General features: G+C 39.5%; 1 protein-coding gene across 1 annotated transcript; it reads right to left on the minus strand.

The window, feature by feature from the left end:
• Positions 1-1,358: 1,358 nt before the first annotated feature.
• Positions 1,359-26,709, minus strand: LOC136677026 (proline dehydrogenase 1, mitochondrial-like). The gene is made up of 14 exons (XM_066654376.1): positions 26,379-26,709; positions 24,205-24,413; positions 17,355-17,389; positions 16,914-17,063; positions 16,199-16,263; positions 15,937-16,053; positions 12,254-12,327; positions 11,045-11,126; positions 9,161-9,253; positions 7,150-7,296; positions 6,243-6,418; positions 5,328-5,426; positions 3,379-3,467; positions 1,359-2,067 (listed from the first exon to the last, which is right to left on the minus strand). Exons 1-14 carry the CDS (start codon positions 26,607-26,609, stop codon positions 1,877-1,879), a joined length of 1,758 nt encoding a protein of 585 aa, XP_066510473.1. The 5' UTR covers positions 26,610-26,709; the 3' UTR covers positions 1,359-1,876.
• Between the last annotated feature and the right edge of the window lie 554 nt (positions 26,710-27,263).

Below are 27,263 nucleotides of genomic sequence, written 5' to 3' on the forward strand. Positions count from 1 at the left end.
GAAAACTTTGGACACTGTTGCTTGCCCACTTTTTGGCCTTGGTTCATTAAAACAATTCACTAACACACAAAGCTCATCTCCAGCACACTCCCACTGAACACAAGTTGGCATAAAAAAATGGGACTGTAAAGTACGTCCATTACAGATAACAATAGCTATTTAATCACTGGAATGGACGCTGAAGCCTCTGTTGCTTTGGCTGATAAGTGACTGGGCTTCAGTCCAAACAAACTTCTGTAAGCTCTTAAGTGTTTTATATTGTGATTATTTATTTTTGTCAACACAAAACAATATATCTCAGACTGTTTACTGTTGATGTTGTCAGTGCATTCGTACAACTATTACTTAAACCCGGCATTAAACCCACTGTTCTGTTAGCAACAGTCTTTTCCCAGCATATTATTGCAGCAGAAGTTGAGCCAGAAAACATTTCTATCACTCTTCATATAAACGAAGCCTGGAGCGGGGAGTAGGTTAAAAAAAAATAAACGTCTAAACAGCGTAAATAAATACAGGATTTCAACGTGTAGTTATCCTTGAATTCAGACCATCATTAATGGAGTGATATTGATGGGCTTCTTTATTGGCTCTGAGGCCATGCTTATTTTTTTATGACTGTTGTCCCACTTGAAGAATGACGACCGCGTGTAAAAAAAGAGAGAGCGACTGAGCCATTCAGACCGGCTGACATTTTAGGAAGAAGCCCTTTCCCAGTCATAAAGACGCCAGAGAGATAGATGTCAGAGAGAGAAAGAGGGAGGGAGGACGGGAGGGAGGGAGAAGACCTGCAGACAGTTATGGGAGTTGTACAAAAACATGGGAGCAATGAGGGGAAAGGAAGGAGAGAAAAATTAAAACAAAAAGAGTGAAGAGAGAGACAGATAAAATAATAGTACGGTGTGGAAGAAAATAGGGATTGGAAGTAGGGATAGATATTAAAGGAAGATATTAAAGGGGATGAATGGGGAAAAAAGAGGGTAGGAAAGAGAGTGACAGAGACAGTGAGAGTGCATATGAGCAGAGCAGTGGGAGAAGCAGAAAAACTGAGGAAGAAAAGTGAGAAACCAAAGAAGGAATGATAAATGTGAAGGAAAAGAAGAGATGAAAGAAAGGACAGACTGCACAAAAAAGAACAAGAAAATGAAATTAAATAAAGGTGAGAGAGAGAGAGAGAGAGAGAGAGAGAAGAAAGAAAGGGATACAGGAAAGAAATAAAATAAATGGTAGAGTCTATTGTGTGTGTGTGTGTGAGAGAGAGAGAGAGAGAGAGAGAGAGAGAGAGATGTGTGTGCCTTGAAGAGGAACTGCTCTTTAAAACTCTCCAGTACGTAGTCTAGGGAAATAAGATGGAGAAGAGGGAACAGAATGGTGAAGGGAACAAGAGAAGTATAAAAAAAAAAGTGGTACGAATCCCTTGCCAGAGGCTTTAGACGTCTGTCTACTGCTCTAAGAAAAAGACAGATAAACACAGAGGGTGGGAAATCTCCCGTATAAGCATGTCCTACACTACTGTCTGGAATCCGTGAGGAATCAGCTTCGTCTTTACTCATTTCCAACCAACCTACCAACTCTTTGGATAATGATAGGGTTAGATTAGTTTAGTGGTGTGTGTGTGTGTGTGTATATCATTTATAATTATTTTAATATTATGCTTGTACTCAGATAATGAGACTGTATTAAAATGAAATGTTGCTCAACAGTTTACAGCAATTAAGCCCCATCCATTCACACTGAAGTTATAAGGAGTGTTTCAACGTTGACTGTTTATTATTAATGAGGCACGAGTATGGAGGTACAGAGTGGTGCATACAGCAGGTCCATGGAAGTATGTTAGAGATTGTATATGATTGTGCGTGTATGTGTGTGTGTGTGTGTGTTAGAGCACATGGGTGTATAATAACTCTCCACTTGTCAGCCTGCGAATAAGTTCTTTCCAGAGCAGCTCTCTCTCGGCCTGAGCTCCCTTCATCACACCTCGGTTCTCTTGAGCTCTCCTGGACAGGTACGGGATCACCTCATTGACTGGTCCATACGGGACGTACTTATACACCGGGAAACCCGCCTGACCTACACACACACACAAAACACACATTTGTTTTTATATATTTTGGGGCCAGTACGTAGATTTCCACTAATTTTGTGTAGAATTACCTTTACATTATTGATAAATACTATTAGCCAAACCCTAACCCTTACCTTACAATATGTTTTCACCATAAAACAAGTATGATTTAGTCTGTGGAAACAATCTTGTGGGATATGTGATCTGTGGTCATTTTTGGATGCAAAGTACCTTAATGATTTGGTTTGTGATTCACCTGCTCACTCACATTTATAAAATGCTCCACAAGGGGCACTATTCAGTATTTCACATTAACGACACTCTTTGTCCTGGTGCTTAGTAGTGAAGTGTATGGCTTTGACTGAATCGGCTGGATGCTCTACTTTATTACTAAGTGATGATAAAGCAAAACAAACTTAATTGGCATATATTATGTAAAACATTATGTAAAATACTAATCTGCATATTCATTCATTCATTGATTGTCTGTAACTGCTTATCCAGTTCAAGGTCGCGGTGGGTCGGGAGCCTACCCGGAATCACTGGGTGCAAGGCGGGAACACACCCTGGAGGGGGTACCAGTTCTTCACAGGGCGACACACACTCAAACCCTCACTCACACCTAGGGGCACTTTTGAGTCGCCAATCCACCTACCAACCTTTGTTTTTGGACCGTGGGAGGAAACCTGAGCACCCGGAGGAAACCCACACAGACACAGGGAGAACACACCAAACTCCTCACACACAGTCACCCGGAGTGGGACTTAAACCCACAATCTCCAGGTCCCTGGAGCTGTGTGACTGCGACACTACCTGCTGCACCACCGTGCTGCCATAATCTGCATATGCTGTGAACTAATAAAGGGGCAAGTCTAGAGATTTGAGAAGGAAATACAACACCCACTACCAGATACGGCATATTCCCGTATCTGTATGTTTCTGTAGTTTAAGGCAGCATTTGATATCTTGAAATGTCTAATTTACACAGTTTGAAAATTGATGGTTCATGATGGCTACTATTTTACTCTAGCTGTAACCATACTCTTGAAAGCAAAAGGGTGCCAATATATTCAAAAGGGTTCTTTTGGAAGCAATGACACAGATGGACCTCTTTTATCTCACAGAAGAACCTTTAAATGAGCTTTTCTCAAAAGAGATTTCATCACTTTAGTTACATTTGCATCACAGCTCAGTGGAAAACTGAAAATGTTACCTTCAGGCCCCAAAATATGTCTTGGCTTATAAACTGAAATTGGAATAAATGATGAAATAGATGACAAAATTCTTTTGCCTGCTTTTGCCTGTACATTTCATACCCAGTGGAAAGCTGATTTGGTCACACATTCCCAGAAGCTGACCAAAGTAGATGTTCTTATCAGATGGCGAAAGGCCCATTTCATTCATCCTATAAAAGGCACCATCAAATAACAAAATTAGATAATATCACACAATTAAAATACTGTAACAATAAAATTAATATCTTAATGAAATTAATATATTGTCACTGTCAAAAACATGTTTTTTCATCATCTGTAACTGCTTATCCAATTCGGGGTCGCGGTGGGTCCAGAGCCTACCTGGAATCATTGGGCGCAAGGCAGGAATACACCCTGGAGGGGGCGCCAGTCCTTCACAGGGCAACACACACACACACACACATTCACTCACACACTCACATCTATGGACACTTTTGAGTTGCCAATCCACCTACCAACGTGTGTTTTTGGACTGTGGGAGGAAACCGGAGCGTCTAAAACATGAATCTCCCAAAATAGTATCTTTACAGGAAAAACCTTCTTAGCTTTCATGGAAGTCAATGTATACAGGTTTAATTCCAAGTCATTTTGTTGCATTTCTATTGGTCCATTCATCATGAAATATTAACACAACCTGAAGGGTATCTCCATAGAAGGGTAGCTGCTGTGTTCAAATTTAGTAAACTAAAAATCCACAACAATTGATATACATGTTTTTAATCAGACAGACAATATAGCAAATTCATTGTTATATATATATATATATATACACAGAATATATATTAAAATAAATAATAAATAAATAAATAAACACTAAAGAAATCTAACCACTCCCAAGTATCAACCTCAAGACACATCATCAGAAGGAGGTGTTTTAGTCTTTAAAGGAACACTAGGTAGTATTTTTACCTTAAAATTGCAGCTTTAACATGATTGTGAAGATTCACTGAACTGCAATTGGGAGAATAAGATGTTTGTTGTTGCTATTAACTTTTACTATGTAACTTTTGTGGGTGGGTAGGAAACCACCTCCTCTCACTCCCCATTGATTTCAGGGCAATGCTGTAAAAGTGAATTAATTCATTCATTGTTTGTAACCCTTATCCAGTTTAGTGGAGCAGTGGGTCTGGAGCCCACCTGAAATCACTAGGCACAAATCTGGGACACAACCTGGAGGGGACGCCAGTCCTTCACAGGGAAAGACACACTCACACATTCATTCACACTCTCACACCTAGGAACATTTTCAGTTGCCAATCCACCTACCAACATGTCTTTTTTGGACCGTAGGAGGAAACCGGAGCACCCATGGAGTGTAAAAGTGAATTACACTCTACAATTCTAGGGGGAGGCCAGGAGCAAAAATACAAAATCCTAACTAGTGTTCCTTTAAATAGGGAAAGCCAGTTTGGACATGATTGAAACAGCTGTAAGAGGTTGAGTAAACATGTTTACCAAAGGGGTAACAGGTTTAGATCTTTCATTTTTGGCCTGAGTGCCCATTTAATACACACTCATAATGGCTTAATTAAAGAGTAGTGACATTGTAATAGACGCGCACTGTGGTAAATGAGGTGTTAGCCCAAAGCAGTGATTGCACCATGTTAAATAAGATTAGATTTTGGCGCTCATTTGTACGGACTATAACTCACTCATCTGGGGCATCAATCATGGATCTGCTTTTTGGAAACTGTTTGATCTAATAGCTGCCGCCTGTGATGCATTGTTGGATGTGATGGCTAAGACTGAGGCTTAACTACTTAGCTTTGGGCGTGAGTCATGTTCTATTAGTGGCGGGCAGTGAGAGAAAGAGTGTGTAGTGTAGCGTGTAATTCTGATATGGGGTCAGGTCATCAGCCCATAATGCTACACCTCTCTTCCTTTTCTCACAAACGAGTGTGTACTGTGTCTGTGTATATGTGTGTGAGTCAGAGATTTTCGATCTCTGGGGTGTGTGTTTATGTTTCAGTGTGACGGTGTTGTGTGCGTGAGTCAGAAAGGACTCCCACCTTCGGAGTGTATGCTTGATGGTGTCCATGTTGTGTGACGCCACCATGACATTAGCCTTCCTGTTCCTTTCAATCTCCTCCAACACATGGTCCAGACACCTCCACAAAACAGCAATAGCTCAGTGAGAGGAGGCACAGGTAAGCAATCACACATTCAGACACAAACCTATGTTTTCTTCATGTGATGACGCACAACACATGTCCAAATGTTTGTTGAAACCACATCTACTTACTTTGATGTACACATATAGAATACACAAAACCCCTAAAATACCTATGACTGATTATTAACAAAAAACTCACAGAAATATTCAAAAATTTACTCCAAAGCCTTCTCAAAAGGGTGTGAGGTGCTATTGCAGCATGGATGGACAGTCCTTGATTTAAAAAACTCTTCGTAAGCAGCAGTCCACAAACATTTGGCCTTTAAGTATATATCCAAAAATCCCCATCTACCATTCAAACATCTGGAATAGGCTTAATGTTTTCAATACAAGCCTTGTATATGCTCTGAGGGAGTCGCCTTGCTCACTTGAGGCTAGGACCTGGAATTTATTAAAGCTGCTTTGTGAAACCAATCGTAAAGAGCTCTCTATAAATAAAACTGAACTGAATGGAATTTTATATATAATCCTATAATATAATGTGTTTGCAGATACACAGTCCATCTTTTTTCTGATGCCTGTAATGTTAGGGTTAGTGATTACCAAGTGATTTCAATGACAAATGGTTCCACAATGATACAATGATATAATTATCAACACAGTAAAATACAAATACATTAGGTTTACATTCTGTAGGAGTCTGCACTTTCCTTTTAATCTTTTTTTTTTCTAAAAATACTGCACTGCCCTGCACTGATACGCTTTACTGCTTCACTGCGTCAGCTGTTGAAGTGGCCAGAGACGCTCTCACCTGTGGTACATGTGGTTAGTGGACTCGTAGTCAGGGTTGATTGGGTCTTCATAACTAAGATCTTCTGCTCTGCTTCTCTCCTGGTTTAAATACGCCCCCCGAACCAGCTTAGCCCCGAAACACCAGCCCTCTCTCTTCGACAACTCCACATCCATACATACGTTCTCATAGGCTTCCTTGAATACCAAATAACACAACATATAATCTGTCAAACATATCAGTGAAACAAATATAAATAGCTAATAATATACTTATTTTGTTTTTCTATTGATTTACTATGAAATTCCTTAATCAAATAAATGACCAGGTGGTCGTTACCCAATAATCAGGTCTAAGAGATTTCTAGAAGTTAATCTTCAAAAGTCTGAAGAAATAAAAACTGAGTGTTTGATTGACAGATAACGGAATAGAATAATACCTTTCCTGTGGAAGCAAAACACCAAATTGATAATGTTTCAAAGGTAAAATCCTTCTTAACTTTGATTGAAAGTGAATGGAAAAGTATTTTTCTATTAGTCTATTCATTATGACGTTGTCACAAAATGATGAAGCACTGTTGGAATTTCATGTCAAAAAGGATACAAATGAGAAATAATATGGCAATAACTGTAGACATTAAGTGATTTTCTGAGAGTCATTACAAGACAAATACAATAGCCTTAAAAAAGTAAGCTGTACCTACTGTAAATTCATAATCTGGGGACTCTAATATAATTAACATATAATAAACACTACAATACCAATGCCCAGAAAGCACAGTTTGGCTAATTCATAGTAGAATTTTAACAATGTTGAATTCAGGTTATTTCAGTTTAACAATAGCATTGCATGCTATTGCGACAGCATCTGCTACAACACATTGTCTCCTTCAGTTGTAAAAACTGTGTGCTGTGTGTGATCGTCTCACCTTGAGGTAACACTGGTAGGTGTTGAAGATGACAGGTTTTTGTGTGTTAAAGATTCTCTGTGTCTCCAGCGTAAGGCGACTGATTGCTGGCTGGAAATACGTCTGTTCTGCATCCACCATTAGCCTCACACGGTTCTCTTCAGCACACTGCACACACATATACACTCTATATATCACTCCCTGCAGGGTATATAGCACTACATGTGACATACTGAATGAAACATCAATAGAATGAATGAACCCCATACACTCAAAATGTGATATGTTATGCAGCAACACAAATACGTGTCATTATAACTGTTCAGATGTGTGTGTGTGTGTGTAAATAACAACCGAAAGCAACCGAAAGTGTCCCAAGCAGCTTGCCACTAAATTTCCATATACACATTATACTTCCAAAAATGTTTAGAAATGTGTGCCTTCGTGTGTGTGTGTGTGTGTGTGTGTGTGTGTGCATGCATGTGCATTTCCACTATGTATCAAGTCATGCTTTTATCATCATAAAGGACTCAAAAGGGATAAAACTAATGGTGTTTCAGACAGACGGTGAACTAAAGACCAGGTTTAGGGTCAGTTCCAACTCATTCGAGTTCAATCTGAGGTCAGCGAGTTCAGCAAAGAGAAAGATATTTGTCTCATAGCACATCTTCACTCACAGATTATTAAGCCATTTTTTTTATTATTATATAAGTCTTGTAAATTGAATTTACTGATTGAACTGGAGCCCTGTCTAAAGAAAGCCCAGTGTAATTCTGTTTGGACAGAGGCAGAGGGCTGACTCCTGCTGACCTTGTCTTGGTCTATTAAGGCAGTGCACCCTGACCCTGTGACTTTCTCGAAAAGCCTTCATGTCTTGTTTGACCTTAATGCACTTTTCCTGTGTAAAAATAACAGAGAAAGTCTATGTAATAGCTAAAGGTTGCAAGACTGCCCTTCTGTTCCTTTCTTGTCCTCAGAGTACAGCCACCAGACCATGACCTGCTGACCCAGAGCAGGGGTATAATGTAGGACAGTGATGTGTTGAACATGAATGACAAAATCTTTTGAATGGACCTTTAAAGATTTTTTTAGCGTTCTGAATCATTTTTTTCCCTTTTCCCCATTCCCATTCATTCTAAACAAACAGAACTATGTAGTATTTGAGAAGCCCCTCCTAATTCTTTTTATGTCCATGTGGATTTAGAACTTGATATCCAACAACTCAGAGGTGTGATGGTCTGGTGTCAACATACTCTTGGCCATGTACTGCATCTATGATATCATAAAGTCTACATAGCTATGATACTATAAAACAGTATAACTAATGATAGTGTAATACATTGAAACATATTATATTTATTGTACAGGCGGCACGGTGGCGCAGCAGGTAGTGTCGCCGTCACACAGCTCCAGGAACCTGCAGGTTGTGGGTTCAATTCCCGCTCCGGGTGACTTTCTGTGAGGAGTTTGGTGTGTTCTCCCCGTCTCCGCGTGGGTTTCCTCTGGGTGCTCCGGTTTCCTCCCACAGTCCAAAAACACACGTTGGTAGGTGGTTTGGCGACTCAAAAGTGTCCGTAGGCGTGAGTGTGTGACTGAATGTGTGAGTGTGTGTGTTGCCCTGTGAAGGACTGGCGCCCCCTCCAGGGTGTATTCCTGCCTTGCACCCAATGATTCCAGGTAGGCTCTGGACCCACCATGACCCTGAATTGGATAAGCGGTTACAGATAATGAATGAATGAATGAATATTTATTGTACATTATTTAAAATATTTATTTAACTATAATAGCTATTTAAATGTCATAATATTTAGTTTGTATATGCTGTTCTGCCTAGCGACAGACTAATAACTGTCTGGACTGTTTGGATTAACATGGTAAACATGAAAATCAAATATAACTACTCACTAATTAATATATTATATACAAACTATCAACAGATTAAAAATGAAAAAAGTCATAAGCCAGAAACTTGAATTTCTTTAGTGTACTGCACAACTAGCGCCACTATTCACCAGGTTTCCTCCATACTCACCTTAGCCAGCACTTCCATCCTCTGCAAAATTCTCTTCATTTGCTTCTCCTCTTCCTCAGTAAATTTCCTCAGAAGGGGCTCCAGACACCCCGTCTGTTCAATCAGAAAGAAGAAAACAGGAAAGGAAAACAGAGAATGCATCTGTTAAAGTAAAGGAATTGGTTTTGTTATGTAAAAATGTGTTTCTAAGGGAGGTCTTCTTACACACGCAGGTTTACGTAATGAAAAATTTAAGTAGGTCAGGAAATTCAAAACTGAACACTTTACAAAGAAATGACAGAAATACAGGATAAACAAAACCAGGACACTGAATATTTATTGCTGTATCTCCCCTAAAACTGAAGAGCAGTTTTACTTTCAGTGCAGAAGCTGAATAAATGTCTGTCAACATATCTGATAATCAGAATGAATCCCCATGATGTTTTCTCTTATTAGGGGCCATTTGTCTGCCAATTACACACAGAATGTTATTAACAAAATGTGACCATATTTGTCCAGCACTTGACCACTTATCATCAGGAGATCCTTCATCAGGAGTTCAATCTCTGGTGATGCTTCAGCCATGAGTCCTGGGGAGCAAAATAAGCCTGATACTTCTTTGCTCTTAATGCTAGAGGACAGGGGTATCTGTGAGCTGATGTGACAGATCCGGGCAGTCTGCATTGCAATAAGCTTTTCAGTGTAGTTCCAACACTTCACATATCTCAGAGGAAGCACATGCTCACCCCGACCAACCTCAGGCAGGTGGCAATGAAATCAGGGGAGACTCACTGATGAGTGGATCTGGCAAAAACAAATAACTGGGGGGAAAACTGTTATGTTGTGGAGGCCATTTTGTGGGCATTGTTTGGTTCCTTAGAGAGAGGGTTCACTGTAAGTCAGTACAATGTTATTCTGACTGACAACTCTGTGCTGGACTGTAATACAGTGATAATGCTTTAATCCATTATGTCTAAGGTGCCACAAACCTAAAAAAATGTTTCAATGAGTGAGAATATGAGAGTGAAGATTGAAACATGAGCAATTTGAATTGATGTATCAGACAGCACTCTCCACTGCCATCATTAAATTACTAATTGAAGAGATCTGTTAGAATGAGAGGCTTACAGAGACTTAAAGTTTTATCTATGCCTTTGTCGTCACACAATATCTAACTGAATTACTTTATTTTATTGTATATTTAACACAGCTAGTATATATTTTGTTATTTACACCCTATATCTTTAGCTGAGACTTCAAATACTTCAATAAAATGATAATTTGCATTTAATAACACAGTCTGAGCTTGCAGTCTGGAGTTATCCAGTAATCAAACCTGGAAGACTGCTTTATCAATATAAATGACTTAATGTAACTAATAACGCGTTTTGCTGTGTTTGCGGGGCAACAAAATCAAGTTGACTCAGACTTAACCAGTCTATCATCACAAAGTAAACAAAAATTATATCATGTTATTTTCCATTTGCTCTTTTGGATTACCTGTATAAAATGTACAGCCCTGTTTGGACAGTTTTACTTGGGTAAGTGGGGTAATGTTATTATATCTCCTGGACGTTTATGACTAATTTGTATGAGATAGGATATCTCAGTATAAATGGTAGAGATGGGCAAGACCAGGCAATTAACTAAGTGCTTTCACTCCAAGAAAAGCGTATAAAAAAACAAAAACAAACAAAAATACATTTAACAGTACATTTCTTACCATAAACATGCTACATTAGTGATAGCATTGTTTTATATAACTTTTTAGTGATATGATTGATGAAGATATGAAACAATACTGCACTTATAAGGGCGCTCTTAATATACGCAATGTGTGTGGTTCGAAGTTAGTGCTTGAAGTCCATTTGAAGGCCATATAAGGTGTCGGTGCTTGTTCCATACCTCAAGATTGGGCACCACCAGAAGATCAGATGACTTCATTCGCTCATCAATTAGATTGTTCCAGTCCAATATATCGATAGTGCTTACATGAGCAAAAAAAGGATCAGTTATTATCATTATTTTGTACATTGTTTAAACAGAAAATTGTGTATACGGCACAGGCATTTCGTAAGAGTTCATTAAATAGTACATGTCAATACTTGGGTAATCTGGACAATAAATAATTCATTAAATGAATAACATCTTGGGTGGCACGGTGGAGCAGAGTGTTGCAGTCACACAGCTCCAGGGACCTGGAGGCTGTGGGTTTGAGTCCCGCTCTGGGTGACTGTCTGTGAGGAGTCCTCCGGTTTCCTCCCACAGTCCAAAAACACACATTCTTAATTGGCTTGGTGACTCAAAAGTGTCGGTAGGTGTGAGTGAATGTGTGAGTGTGTGTCGCCCTGTGAAGGACTGGCGCCCCCTCCAGGGTGTGTTCCTGCGTTGCGCCCAGTGATTCCGTAGGTTCCGGACCCACCGCGACCCTGAACCGGATAAGTGGTTACAGAAAATGAATGAATGAATGAATAACATTTGTAAAAACCTATTGTTTATTATCTGTACATTTTACATAGGCCATCATAATGCACACCTGAAATATAGTGTGAATCACTGTGATGTACAAGACAAGTGCTTCGGAAAATGCTTAATTTACATTAGTCATTTGTTAATACTGTAGTTTTGATGACTAATTTACCTACCATCAGCTAGAATGATAGATATTTACCAGATACTAGAATGACTTAATAACAGCATTACAGGTGCACTGTAATATTTACGTGTTTGAAAGGCGTACTTATTTTATCGGTATTTTTGCAACATAACATTCAGAACTATGCAGACATGAAAAAAATATATATAAAATACTCGTTACAAGAAACATACATTCTAATCTGATCCTAAAATAGCGTGTAACCTAATTTTTAATTAAAAGAAGAGACTTTAGATGTATGGCTGAATACGGTGAATTACCTAAAAACTTTTTTTCTTTCATCACATCTACAACTATTAAATTAACTCAATTATAAAGAAGATTTCCACTTGTAAAGTGGTACAGTCTCTGAGCCCATTTAAAAGTTTCAGGTATGATAATCTGACGACACGGATACAGCTGACCCTCATTTTTATAAAGTTTTAACAGATATTTCAGACTTGAAGAGCTGGTCTTACCGTGACGAGTGCAGTTTCTCACAAGTGAACCAGCTGTGGATGTTGCCTTTGGCACCAAACTCAGTCAAAAATGCCTGGAAGAGATAACACATGCCTCGGCTGAGATAGCAACACACTGGGAGAGCTTTACAGAAGCTACGGCGTGTCGCACTGAATTTTAATTAATGCATTCTTAAAAGGAAAAAGCTCCTGGTCAAAGCAGGTTCCTCTCACTGACATCAGTGTCTGTTTGTGGCAAGGCTCTGTTTAAATTGATTTCAGACTCGTAAGTACAAGCTGCAAAAACAAGAGCATAAATAGAGTGAAGATCAATAAAAACTGTACAGAATTATTTGGGAAAAAAACACTCCCATTACAAGCTAATGAAGTTCATTATTTCATACTCAGTTATCAGCAACAGAGGATCTCATGAGTGAGCGAATGTGTTCTTTTGACATAAAAACTCTGGTATATTTGTAGCTGCTTCTTGGCTTCTTTTTTTTTGTATTGGGTGTGGTGTGTTTATGATTTGTTTATAACTTGGCTTGGGACTGAGACACCGCTGAGAGACTTTCCATCAAGGTAGTGGACTTTGACTGGGCTGCAGAGTTGATAGCCTGAGCCAGGGACTTTCCTACTAAAGTAACTAAAGTACTAAAGTTGATGTCCACACAGCAGCAAAGTTCACAGTGGCAGCAGAGTTGACAGCCATAAGCCAGGGAATTTCTCTCTCTTGGTTGAAACATTGATTGCCAGCCGGGGACATTTTTTCCATGATGACAAAGGTGACAGCCACAAGGTGAGGACTTTTGGACTACAGCAAGGAGCTGATAGCCATGGCCCAGGGACCTTCTTGCAAACTTGGGAATTAATAGGCAAAGACTGGGGAATTTCCCAAAAAGGACTTTTTTTTTTCTTTTTAACTGTGTTGATGGTGTTGATTCTCTGGGATCTAGACTTTTTCACTGTGACAGGGGAGTCTAACTGAGGTGCGGACTTGTATTTTGATCAAGAGTTTTATTTTTTCCCCTCTGTGAGCTGGGGAATTGTTTGTTTGTGGGTCTTGTTTGCTCTACCTTTGTTGTTGTAAAGCAATTTTGAATGAGCTTGCAAAGGGACATTATATAAAAAATGTATTAACACAGCTATGGCAGTGATTACATAAATGTATTTAAACAGCATAGCAAAAATAAGTTTTAATTCCTAACTTCTATGGCTTATACTTTTATCTCTTTGGATAAATGTCTTGGATACTGAAGAGGCTGAGGTTTCAGGTAACGGAACTGAAATATAACTCGCGTTGTGAACCTGAACGCCCTAAAACCAAGTCAGTCGCCCTTATTCCCTCCCTATAACTGATGTGGAGACATTGCTATGCTGAAGTTAAGCCCTAAAGCAGTTCTACACTGATGGGATTACTTCTTTATAGAGCACACATACACAGTGCAGTCATCTCCAACCTTCTGCCTGGAGATCTACCTCCTTGCAAACAACTCATAACTCTGACACAGCTGAGTGTTTTTTTTTTTTTTTTTTTAAGATGTTCCCCAAGACCCTGATGAGCTGGAAGATTATACTATAGCATATCATTAAAAAGGACCTTATTTTGCAATCACCACATTGCCTTTTTAATACAGATTCCCACAGAGCCAATCAGTCAATTGGATCTTTTGACCTGATTCCAGTGGCACCCCTGAGGCTCAGCTAAAATGGTATCACATTAGGATTTAATCAGCATGAAATCATTTTTGGGTGTGCCAATATTCACACTCCTGAATCAAAATGGATGATTCCAGGGCTTATCTTGTGGACTATTAGGGTTAGAGCTCTATTACTCTCAAAGACTTGTATACATTATATGTCCAAAATTAAGTACACCTCTTCTAATTTGGGAATTCAGCTATGTTTAGTTGTCCCCCGGCATTTAATTGTATAAACACAGCTTGAACAATCACAGAAAAGAACTGACCAATAGAACGAGAATAAGATCATCAAGCCCAAAGCAAAGCACTGGATAAAGGGGCATAAAAGCCCTCCCCAGCATTGGGCTATGAAACTGCTCTTTGAAGTAATGATACTCCACATAATACCTCTGGGTTCGAGTAGGAGTGACATTTGTGATCCAGAATTAATCATCCAACAGCAGTGTCTGACCTCAGTAAAGTTTATGTGGGCTGTAGAGCAGTGGAACTACATTCTCTGGAGTGATGAAACTCCAAAACCATTTGAGAGGAGTGAACAAAAACTGAACATTCAAACTAACAGAAATGTTCCAACATCTAGCCTTAAGCCTTCCCAGAAGATTAGAGGCTGTTACTGAAGCAAAGGCAGATAAACTTCCCATTAATTCATCTAGTGTCAAAAGAAACACTTGGTGAATAAACCATATCCTGCATCTTAATGAATATATGTTTCTCTAATTTCAGAAATAATGTGCCTGCATCGGCAGAGATGAAGCTGCTCTAGACTGTGAGCCTTAAGAAAAGTCTATGAGCTGTAATGTTTCCGGATCTACAGTAGTCACTGGGGATATGAATTCTGTTTTAGCAAACCTACAGAATGCAATGGATTGTATGCATGCATGAGCAGTAATACTAATCTTCAAACAGAATGTGTCAATTACACATGAGCATAACAGTATTTCTTTAAACTGGATTTTCAGAGCTTAGTCAAGAATACTGTATATTAGACACAAATATGTGTCTTTACAATTGTATTGACCACAGAGAGAACTCCAAACGTTGAAAAACACAAACCGTGATGAGGCCATTGCCCTATTCCTGCTCCATCGGTGGGAAATATTGCTTAAATCACTTAAGCTAAAAATGTCTCCAAACTCTATAGATGGCTAACTAAATTACCAAGCGTGCTACAAAACTAAACAACTCGAGTTACAAATGAGTTTCTGTGGTAATACAATGTACAAACCCCCCTCAAACACATCGCTCCACGTTCTGAATGTAAACAACCAGAGAGAACTGCATTTCTCCACAATTATAGACATTCCCTTTAATACTGAATGATATATACAATTTTGGGGGCAACATGCTGCTTATTTCAGTAAGACAAGACCAATCCACATGTTCTACATGGATTACAACAGCATGGCACCTTAGTAAAAGAGTCCAGGTGCTAAACTAGTCTAGACCTGTCACCCACTGAAAAATATTTGTTTCATTATGAAAGGAGAAACACTATAATGGAGACCTGGGGCTGTTGAGCAGCTGAAATCTAATAACAAGCAAGAATGGGAAAACATTTAACTTTCAAAACTACAGCAATTGTGTCTTGAACGTGAGTTAATGTAAATAAATGACCATGTGTAATTGTATCCTGTGTTTTTAAGCTTATTGTTTTGTTCATTTATGATGAAATACTTACGCAATGTAGAAAGCACACGTGAATGTGACCTGAGAACATAAAGACATGTGACATGGCCAAAAAACTCCAGCAAAAACCTCCTAGACCACTCTAATTTTAGGATTCATATATTAGGCTTTGCAGGGATGGTCACAGGCACATTCAAAAATGTCCCTACACACTCAGGAATACTTTTAATTAAAAAAAAATCGTAAGGATTTCTTCTTTAAATACATTTGTGTGTGAATCTACAGAAAGTACTCTAGAGCATCTGGTTCTTCAGAGCTCGTGTTATCCTCTTCTACAGAATATGCTCTGCCCTGGGATTGACCCCCTTCCTCTACCTGCAGCTGCTCCAGATCCAGTTTCTGCTCCAGCACCTCTCGGTCATCTTTCCCCAGTTTAGCAGCGAGGAAACTGAAGAAACGTCTCCATTTCACCAGCACCTCTGAAAACCGCACCTTGAGAGCAAGCAGGGAACAAGAAATGACAAGCTGTGACCAGGCGCCGTGTTAAATTTGGTGCTGCCAAGCTGTTTCCAGACAAATGCCTGGAACATCCGAACCCTTTCTGAACCTCGTCCAAAGGCTCAAATCTCTCTCTTACCAGGAACTTTGGACGTCCCAGTGCAGTCATCTTAATGGCAGCGAAACCATCTTCAGAGCTTCCACCTGAGTGAACAAGCGTGTTTCAGAACAGCTGTGGTAATCCGTTAAGAGTGCTACAAGCTAAATTGGCTTCTCTCTTCAGAGTCACAGGGACTGTTTTTAGAAGTTTGTTAAAATTTAACCTCCTCCACAAACAACATGCGAGACCTAGCATTCACCCTGGAATCAACATGAAAACTTAACCAGCAGTCAGCCAAAAGAGTCTATGGTTTCTATTAATCTTTATCAGTTTTTCCCACACTGCAAACCTTATAATAATTTCAGATCACGTGTAAAGCTGTTGAGGAATTTTAGTATTGCCCAGAATGTTAAGCAATAAATGGATTTCATGATATATATTAGAAAGCTGTGATTATATGAAGTTAAATAACAAATCTCAGTACATTATAAACATATATACACACACTATATGACCAAACATGTGTAGATACTACTTATAACTGGTGTTTTTTCCCCAGAATCTGAAACTTCCAGTTACCCTTTAATTTTCAAAGAAGTTGAACTCTTTTTCATGTACTTCATATTGGCCCTGACCTCAAAGTCACTGATGCGCTGTCCATTTGCAATGGGTCTCATCAAAATTTAAAGCCAGGCGAAAAAAACAAGGCTTGTGTTGTGTGGTAAAATGACTGTTTTGTTCACATAGTTCCCACCTGATGCTCTTATGCACTTCATGAACGTCTCCATGTGCTGGTCACATTTGGCTTCATCGCTGTAAAAGAATGTTTGAGGGCTCCCCACGCCATCCTGGTGATCTTTAAAATGACCCCGGGGCATAAAGTTCCTGCCACTGTGCACTGTTCCTGAAAAAGGAAAGATTTATTCTCTCAGTGTCCTTCATTTATGATTAATTCATTTTAATTTACATGTGTCATTTGTCAGACACTCTTATCCAGACCTATATACAGATGTAGGTCAGAGCAGCTTTAGAAGTCTTGCCCAGTGACTGGTATAGTGCTGTCTTCCTGCTTAAACTAAAAATTCAACCCCAGCTGAATTATCCACTATTCTTTACCAGCATAAGCTACACCAGCCTTTCAATTGCAGTCTTACATTATAGTCACTGAATTATTCAACAAAATGGAGATACTCACCAAGAGTTTCTTCTTCTGCCAATGACACGTCTGACCTAACAAAGAAAGAAATATAATATGAAACTGATGATATCATTCTCTGAATCAACACAGAAGTAAATGTATTCAATTTAAGTCAACTTTACCACTATGTCATAACACCACAGAAGAATACGAAACTAAATTCCTAAGCGCAGTACTTGTCTGTGCTGTCAGTCTTTCAGATTTATACTGTTGTGTGTACTCAACTTAATCTACATGTATAAGCCTAAATGTTTGTCTCCTTTGTTGCAGAGGACCATTATTCTTCTAGATATGCATTACTCTAGATGCTGGAACATTTGGAACATTGTGGTTACGCACTTATAGGCGGTTGTACACAATGTTATGATATCAAGAAAACTGTATTCTGTACATATTCTGTACCTTTAATTAGTGAATATTATTATTTTATTACTGTATGTTTTAAAATTCTGTTGATTTCATACACCCCATCTCCAGGACGTATGTTCTTTTATTTCACCCCTCTCCTTCTGGAGAAGAGAATGTAATGTACCTTTAGGGAGCACAACTGGACGTGAACATCACTTTTGTACTTTTAAAGGTACATTTACATTGTTTGTACCTACAGTGACAATGATGTACCTCTACTGTACCTTTTTTCTGAAAGTATGGAGTGCATTGTCACAATTCCTTTGTCACCCCTCATTACTCACTAACTGCTCAACACAGACAAAACATTACAGTGTTATACACAGAAAGTAAACAGTGTTCTAGCTGCCGGAGAAAAATATAGCCTTAACACTGTTACAATAAAAATGATGTTAATCAACCAATTTTTAAATTATATCTATAGATACTCAACAGGATGCTATCCAAATGCCTCCATTCATTCATCTTCGGCAACCCTTCAATCCTGTTCACGGCTGCAGTGAGTCCAGAACCCATCCAGAATCACTGAACACAAGATGGGTCCACAGCCCAGTCAGATTCATTGAACACAAGGCAGGAACCCACCCTGGACAATGTACCAGCCCATCACATGGCATCACACACTCACCCTCCCACTCACTCACACATTCATACATATGTACATTCTGGTATCATGTGTTTTTGGATTATAGGAGGAAACCTGCTCCGACACATGGAGAACACATGAAACTCCTCACAAACATTGACCTGAAGCGAGGACTGACCTGCTACCCCAGGACCCTGGAGCTTTGTTGCTTTACTGTCCATAAAAGCCATTAAACACTACGTTGTGAAAAGTAATTTTCAGAAAAAAGGTTTTAAACACATTACAGGTGTTGTCGTAATTTAAGCCCCACTGCACCAAACCCAACTCTTTCCAGTCCATTTGTATTCCACAGAGATAGACAGGCGACACTAGTGTTACACATATCGTAGCTAATGGGCTTCATGCCAAACCCAAATGGATAATCCAATCCCCATTCTGCACTTTCACTTACACTCACTGCCTGCATTCTGACACACTCAAAAGTTTAACTGGAAGATATAAAATATTTAGGGTGGAAGTGGTTCCCTTGACTCTAGTAAGGAAACCACAAGCACTCAGACCTCTGTGGTTCCTGTTTTGACATCTGTGAACATGAAGGAAATATGGGAAAACTGTTCATTAGTGGCTATGCTCCACTGGAAAAGGCTTTGAGTGCTTGGCTAACACCTGGGCTCTCTTGTGCTAAGCATGTGCAGAGCAAAAAAACAAAAAAAAACAAACCAACAGACAAACAAACACAAGTGCAGATTCTGCTACAGAATAATTAACAGTTCAGTTTGTTTTTGGCTCTAAATTCACAAACATATATCCAAAGGCTTTCTGAATTTGCAGATGTGCACTAAAACTGGTAAATATGACCAGGAAGCAGAAAGTGGGTTCTAAGTGGGCTGCAGCATACAGAGAATCTTCTAGATTACAAATTATGTTTTTATATTTTGCACTCTGTTTGTGTGTGTATACTGTGTTATATTAAACTGTAATATTACATAGCACAAATCACCAAGTCATTTATTAAGCTCCTATGCTGTGGATGAAATATATTCCTCTTTTAAATCACAGATGGCTTACATTTGGCCTTTATCTGTGGACAATTAATTATTTTCTAAATAAAAGTCTCCCTTAAATATCCTTGGTCAGAGTTATTAACCCACATAAGAAAATGCCACAATTGTTTGTGTACGCCAGTGAGCACTGCTCAATCAATTAATATATAAAAATGAGAACTCTATTATAGCACCCAGTCACAGCCTATACAAAGCCATCCCTCAAAACTCACTACAAGGGCAAGGAGGAGACTTGTGATGGCTAAAGAAGCCATAGAGAGGCCAACAGTCATTCTGAAGCAGCTACAGAGCACTGAAAGCCGAGCTTTGTAAACAGCTGGCTAAAAAAAGGCTTTACTTAATAAAATCCACCTCAAAGCACATCCTGTGCTTGCCAAAAAGCACTAGACTAACTCTGCAAAATATTGGGGTAAGGATTTCTGTGGTCAGATGTGAAAAAACGTGTATGCGCATAATGTGGCAAAATGAACTCTGCCCGTTCCTCAGCAAATACCATCACAAAGCATCCTCCCAGCATGATGGTCGTGTTGTCAGGATGATTTACTACAGGCACTTTGTTAAAATGAAGGGCAGATAGATGCTGCAAAATGAAAGGATTGTCCAGCTCAACAAACTGATTCTGTCTGCTAAATAAAACCTAAACCTCTTGATCAATTCGGGGAACATCCTGAACAAGCTTGAGCAGAGCCCGGGTAAAATGGATGAAAATCACTAACAAATACAGGGCTAAGTGAGTACAAAATATGACATTATATTTACACCATTTAAAAATATATATTTATTTAATGGCGTAATAATAATGTTATATAAATATATAAATCAGCACCAGAGTGTTATTAATTAATACTGCAAATAGTTCTAAAAAATAATGCCACATTTTGCACCTCAAATTTATTTTTAAAATATTACAATTTAATTCTCAAAATGTTGTGAATATTGTCTTTGCTGTTGTGATTCTGTAAACTATCTTGGCTCAGTTACATCATAAATCCTCAAAACCTATACTCTCTAAGATAGTGCTGTTACTAACATATTTAAGTTACTCTCCTACCAAACACCTAGGAACAATCTATTTATTGTTATTAATATATTAAACTCAGAAAGGGTGACAGACAGGGCTGGAATGTCCGGTTGACCAGTAGAAATGTCTGCGTATCGGATGCCGACTAATACTCGGATGGCCACATCCTCCGTTTCTTTTTATTGCACTCTGGGTAATGCTGAAAAGCTGAGCACTCACTTCTGCGTAACGTTGTTAGTGCGTCCACCGGGGTGGACAGTAATGCAATACTGATAGAGGCAGAGCCTCTAAAACACATACACATGATGAACATAAATTAGCTTTTATTAGCCAGTGGCCAGCCTGGGTCTTCTGCGGTCGTAAAAAGCATTTCCAATAAATGCTCCATTTCAAGCTTTAGCCCCTGGACAGAGGCATGTGTTGCTACGGTGCCCCCTTCAGGTGCGTGGTGGGTACTGCAGGGGCATTTTTTTTAAGACGCCACGGGATTGATCTGCCCGCGTGTAACCTTAGCGGACACTCTCTAAAGTGACTTAGATGTCTGACAGCTGTGTCTAATGTGAGAAGCGGTGACAAGGAAAGAGTAGATTTATTGGAACTCCCTTTATGTTGGGCCTCTTTTTCTTCATGTCACTAAGTGCAAGTCATCTCTCTTTGTCCATTTCATTCCTTCTCTCTCTCTCTCTCTCTCTCTCTCTGTCTGTGTGTGTGTGTGTGGGGGGGGGGGTGTTTTCCATTATATTTCAGCCAGCAGACCTTTAAGGACCGGACTGCATGCTCTCCTATTTGGAAAAGGTCAATAGCTACAATAAATGGTACAATTTACCAGAACCAAATGTCATAATATTGACACCGCAGTGACATAAAGGTGTCGTAAGCCATGATATAATGGTGTTATCGTATTAGAAGCCGAAGCATCCCTGAGGTATTAAAGGAAGAGGTTGTAAGTGTGTTAAACAAATGCCTGTGCAAGCTCTAGCTACTGTATATCATGTGTAACACTCTCCTGAATTCAATAGGGCAGTACACAACTCCTAAACCATTTTCTATTACACTGCTTTTTCTGCTCTTCACCTTACTCTTCCCCTTAAACTACATGATGTTTCAGCATTATTGTTGCATTTACACTGCATGTCCTAAAGTTTTAGTGAGCTCAGCTTTAAAGTTGAATTGTGTATATTCAGTAAGGGACACACAGCTTTTATAAACTCCATACAAAAGCATAAAAACGAGCCAAAGGCCTATTGTCGTCTAGAAAGCTCCCAAGCTCTTGGCTGTGTTGGCTGTCACTGTTTTCTCTGGAGTAACAGAGCACCACTTTATACCCTTGGGAGAAGTGGGAGTGGTGTTTCTAATCAGTTTCAAAACCAGACCTCACTAAGGACCTCGTGGCTTAAAGTTAATACATTTTCATAGAAATGTTTCAAAACCTAAAGTCTTCCCAGAAGATTAGTGACATATTATTAATGATAAATGAATGACACATATATAGCACTGTTCTAATCCTTCAGTGTTTTATATTATTTGGAATATTAGAGAGTCACCTCAATCCCCGCCAGTATACAGCATCCACCTTGATTATGTAACGACAGCCGATCCACACCGGTACACTCACCACATAATGAGAAGAGTAGAGGAATGAGAGGGGATGATTAGGAGACAGTGGGAGATACAGCAGGACATTTTGTTAACAGCCGTACACATTCAAAGTAAATGCCACAGGGTCTTTAATGACCTTAGAATAACAGGACCTGTGCTATTTGTTCAGTAAGGTGTCCATTGGGCTCCACACAGGCCACAGGGACAGCACCCCCCTGTTGGCCCCACCAACACAACTTGAAGGATCCACTTTTCCCTGGAGGTCTCCCATCCAAGTACTGGCCAGGCCCAAACCTGCCTAGCTTGAGTGGATTTGTGTGTTCAGGTGTTTGGGTGTTATGGCTACTAGCCATCAGTGGTTATTAATTAATATTAAGATCAAAAGACCAACTTCGGACTTCCCAGACGTATACAAACTCTGAAATGAGGCACGGAAACATAAACGTCTCACTCCAAGTAACAACAGTGGCCTCTGTGAAAATGCTGTGACAAAATTCCCCCAAGAGTGAGCGAGTTGATTGCCCCCATTTCAGCCAATGAGGTGCATTAGGCCTTGATGCATGTGACCAATGGGAAAAGAGCTTTCTATTTTCTGTAATCCTGTTTCTGAATGAGATATTACTGCTCAACCACCAGGGGTTAAACACAGAGACTCCTGATGCAAACCACGTCTCAGGCAGTCACTCAGCTGAAAGAATGATTGCCCATCTGCAGTTCCATTGCTACTGGCAAGTGACTCTGTTTGTGTGCATTCAAAAACAGAGGGGAGCCATCATAATAGTGCATAACTGCTGGGGTTGTGGCCACTAGGGCTTGCAAAATGTCCACATTTGCTGCGAATTACCATTCAGTGAAGTGTTCAAACATTCGCGGAGGGAGATGGAGTAGTTCTTAATGCCCAGCCCCAGGGCTCTAAACAAACTGCACCCGATTTGCACACCTATTTCCTAGATATAAAACGCCATTTCCCTGCCTCCTTGTTTCACTGCAGCTGGGATGCAACAAGCTAGACTAGTATGAAAATTGTTCAGTTCTGCACCAGCAAGATCTTCACAAATCTGCGTGTGCAACAATGCTCATAAACCGTTCACTTTGCTTCGGGGTGCCACACACTGCAAGCGGAGTTCATGTTATCCAAGACACTGGCTTTCTTTTTTAGGTATACAATGAATCTGATGCACAGCATGAAGCCCATGCACAACTGTTACATTTACAGTGCTTTTGCAAAGCCCCGTGTGTAAAAACTGAATTTTAGAAACAAAAGAAGCTGAAGTATTATTTAGCATTGTTAAAAATGCCAAGCTGTGCCGTTCTCAGTTCATGAACAGAAACTAATCTATAAATACCCATTCTGAAATCCTCATGATTGTGATGTCACTAAAGCCACCACAACTCATTTGCATGTGTGAAAGTTTCATGATGACCAATAGAAATGCTCCACAATTGCATGGAATATTTTTTTTTTACATTGATTGCCATTGAAATTGAAGGTTTTTCCTTCTCTTTTAATGTTACTATATTGGAGATACATGTTTTTCTTTGGCCAATGATGATATTCAGGCCATTACTAGAACGAACACACAATGATTTGTACCGCTTTAAAAATGAGGCACAGAAAAGGCAGCCAATCAAAACAGGGGTTTCTACACACACACACACACACACACACACACACACACACACACATACATATCCCCATTTTGCTGAAGCATCTGCTTCTTTACACTGCACCCTAGAAACTTTCTGTCAGGTTTTGATTGCATTCAGTGAAGAGAGCATGAGTGAGGTCAGGTACTGATGTTGCATGATTATTTCTGCATCATAAAACTCCACTCCTTGTCTCTTGTCTATTTGGCAAAATATACACAACAGATATGGCTCAGCCAATCAGAATTTAGAATCTGATTGTGTCGCTTTCACATAGCTCCAGGGTCCTGTGGGTCCGAGTCCAGCTCTGTGTGACTGTCTGTGAGGAGTTTGGTGTGTTCTCCCTGTGTCTGCGTGGGTTTCCTCCGGGTGCTCCGGTTTCCTCCCATGGTCCAAAAACACACGTTGGTAGGTGGGTTCCTGCCTTGCGACCAGTGATTCCAGATAGGCTGCGGACCCACAGCGAGCCTTAACTGGATAAACGGTTACAGACAATAAACGAGGTAATTTTAACATAAGTACCTCATTTCTTTCCTCCTAGTTCCTTCCTGAGAGATGTCTTCCTCTACACTGTAGTCAAGCACACTTCCGATTCCAAATGTCCTGTTCTTCTGAATCAAAGGCTTGATAGACTGGTGGTCCTCTCCAGCCACAAACTGACCATAGAATGTCATTTTCATCAGCTGCTCGAAGGCCTTCTGACCCAGAAGCATTTTGCTCAGGTCCATTATCTGTGGAGGGGAACAAGAGGCACTTACACAGTACAGGTATAGGACGGCTTGTTGCTCACACCTGCTCCTCAGAGATAAAAATAGCACACAGTTATAAGACAGTGTTATGGCTGTCAAGATAAATGACATCATAATACACTTTTCTGAGTGCAATTTGGTAATAAACACCAGATGTGTAACACTGAACAAGTACAAAATACAAAGGACAGAGTTAGACCATCACAGAGTGTAAACAACAAAACTATGTGTAGTAGCAGTGTATAGCTACGCAAAGTACACAGTTACAAACAGATGATGACACGACAGCCCATTTACTTATTACATGTTTGTTTTTGCAAGTCATTATTTGACAATGTATTCTAGTTCATTCATTTGTTCAGACGATTTTTAACATAGCATTATAATTTCTGCCAAAACAAGGCCACACCAAAAGGTCATCACGCCTCACTAAACCACTATGGCAAATATTACAGTGGAACAAAGAACATGATAGGTCATACTGATATTGTGATTTTTAAACAATTATCTTTTACAATAAATTAAACGACAATGCTGACCTGACCAGAATATCTATGCTACTTTTCTGGCCTGAGCTAGACTGCTAGTAATGACTGTGTTATCACCTACGAGGCACATGGTCGTCGGTTCCTTTTGTTTAGTCTATTCTACAGGCAGATTAAATTCTGTTTAATGTTCCAATTTGTTTCACTTAAAGGTAGTTCAATGAAAGGTATATAAGGTAAATAAGTTTGACATTGCAACTTCAGCTAAATGACTATAATATGTTTTTTTTTTTGTTCTAATTCTGTAGCAGAAAAGCAACAAAAGGTAACAACGAGTACACATCATACAGGAGGCAAGTTGTATATTTCATTAGATCAGCAGACCTTTGGTGTTTTGAGCCTGGGTTTTAATTAAATAGCACATATACATTCTGTTGTCATTTAAATGTACATATTAAAAAAATATTTTAATGAATAACTGTACTAGATAGATAGATAGATAGATAGATAGATAGATAGATAGATAGATAGATAGATATCAACATGAGCGTGTGTATCTAGGTTTGCATATTTGAACATAAGTAGTTTGTTCACTTCAAGCCATCTACATCAGTTTGGTAATGCTACGCTGGACATGGGACTGGTGTGATGTGCTTTATTCACTTCAGCAGAGAGTTATTTGTGATGTGGGAGAGGACAGAGCTAAAAAGGGGCAGCAATGTCCAAAACAAACAGATCTACCTTGAAAGTGTGTATGTTCCTTATTATGCAAGGAAGACCTGCAAACATATGGAACCACAGGTCAAAGGAAATTTCTGGAAATCCACAGGCAGTCCTGAATGACAGGTTTGCTTGATGTTCAAATGGGAAATGTGTTTACATCCTTTTAATTTTGTCAATATACCCATTTGGACTCCAGCTTAAGTTAAAGTTAGACGTGGAGACTTTCCACGTAGGGAATATCCATAGGGCAGCCATGGCCTAATGGCTAGAGAAGAAGGCTTAGGATTGATAGATTGTTGGTTCGATTCCCACAACTGGCAGAAAAGTTGGGGCTGGTGGGAGTGAAGGAACAGCACTGTCCTCCCTCAATCCATGGCTGAGCTGCTCTTGAGCAAGGCACCTACCCACAACTGCTCCCTGCTGCTCTAGTGTGTGTTCATGGCCGCTAGTGCACTAGTGTGTGTGTGTGTGTGTGTGTTCACTGTCGCTGATGGTTTAAATGGAAACAACACATATAGGTTGCACAATGACATATAACATTTATATGTGCATTTTTTAAATTTCATTTCATTTCATACTGAATGAAACTGAAGGTGTATATCAATGTCTGTCTTATCACTGTCATAAGGTGATTTTTTTATATTTATTATACTTATGTATAATTAAGTTCACACCATTTCTATAGAATTATATTATGATGCCAACATACCAAAAAATTTAACCTTTTTAAATACCTTACCTCTTTACTATTATCAACCAAAGCGTCATATGAGCAGAGCTTTAAAACCAAGAGGTTTCTGAGCAGCTCCAGGGTGGCTTTGCTCTTGTAGGCATCTTTGGTCTGGTCAAAGTCAACAGAAAATGCAGGGTCAGAAGCATGTCGCCCATAGTCTACAAAACGACGGCTGAGGGGCGAGGCTCCTCTAAAACACGGGCGAAAACAGACATAAACGCTTCTACCGAGCGACATTTGTTTCACTAGTCAACTAGATCCACACACAGACTGCCAAGAACGAACCAAGTCGACCTAGCGGTGTCCAGAACTACTACAAACAGCAACTCTTGTTTCTCCTCTGTTTGCTGGGCAGTGTCCAATAAGCAGCACGCTCATTGGTCTAAAAGTGCGTGACGTCGATGTTTAGTAACATAGCCGTGCACGTGCTGTTATTTTGAGGCACTAAAACTTATATATATCATTTTTTTTGTTACGAAACCATATTCTAGTGCATGTATCCACTTCAAACGTGCAGATATGTTGACGCCGTACAAGTAGAAAGAGACCAGAAAGAGCCACGAGGCGTATTTATAAACAACAACGTATTTAGACGTTGTCAGTGCTTCTTCGCAAAGAATTGTGGTTAATTTTAGTTTCGCGTCGACTTTTCCAGGATTTAATTTCGACCCATTTCTCTTAGCACATTGTCCAGATATTTGTGTTATACTATATTAAATCTAATGAAATGTTTGTTATACAAATAAACATGAAAAACATGCTACCCCTTAGTGTGATCAGTAAACTGGAGGACACACCAGCTAATACATTTAATATAAAGCTTCTGAGAACAGAAAGATAGGCTATTTAATTAATTTGATATGTGTGCTAGGTCAAGAGATTATCACATCA

This window comes from Hoplias malabaricus, chromosome X2, assembly GCF_029633855.1.
Source record: "Hoplias malabaricus isolate fHopMal1 chromosome X2, fHopMal1.hap1, whole genome shotgun sequence".
NCBI classification, from domain to species: domain Eukaryota; kingdom Metazoa; phylum Chordata; class Actinopteri; order Characiformes; family Erythrinidae; genus Hoplias; species Hoplias malabaricus.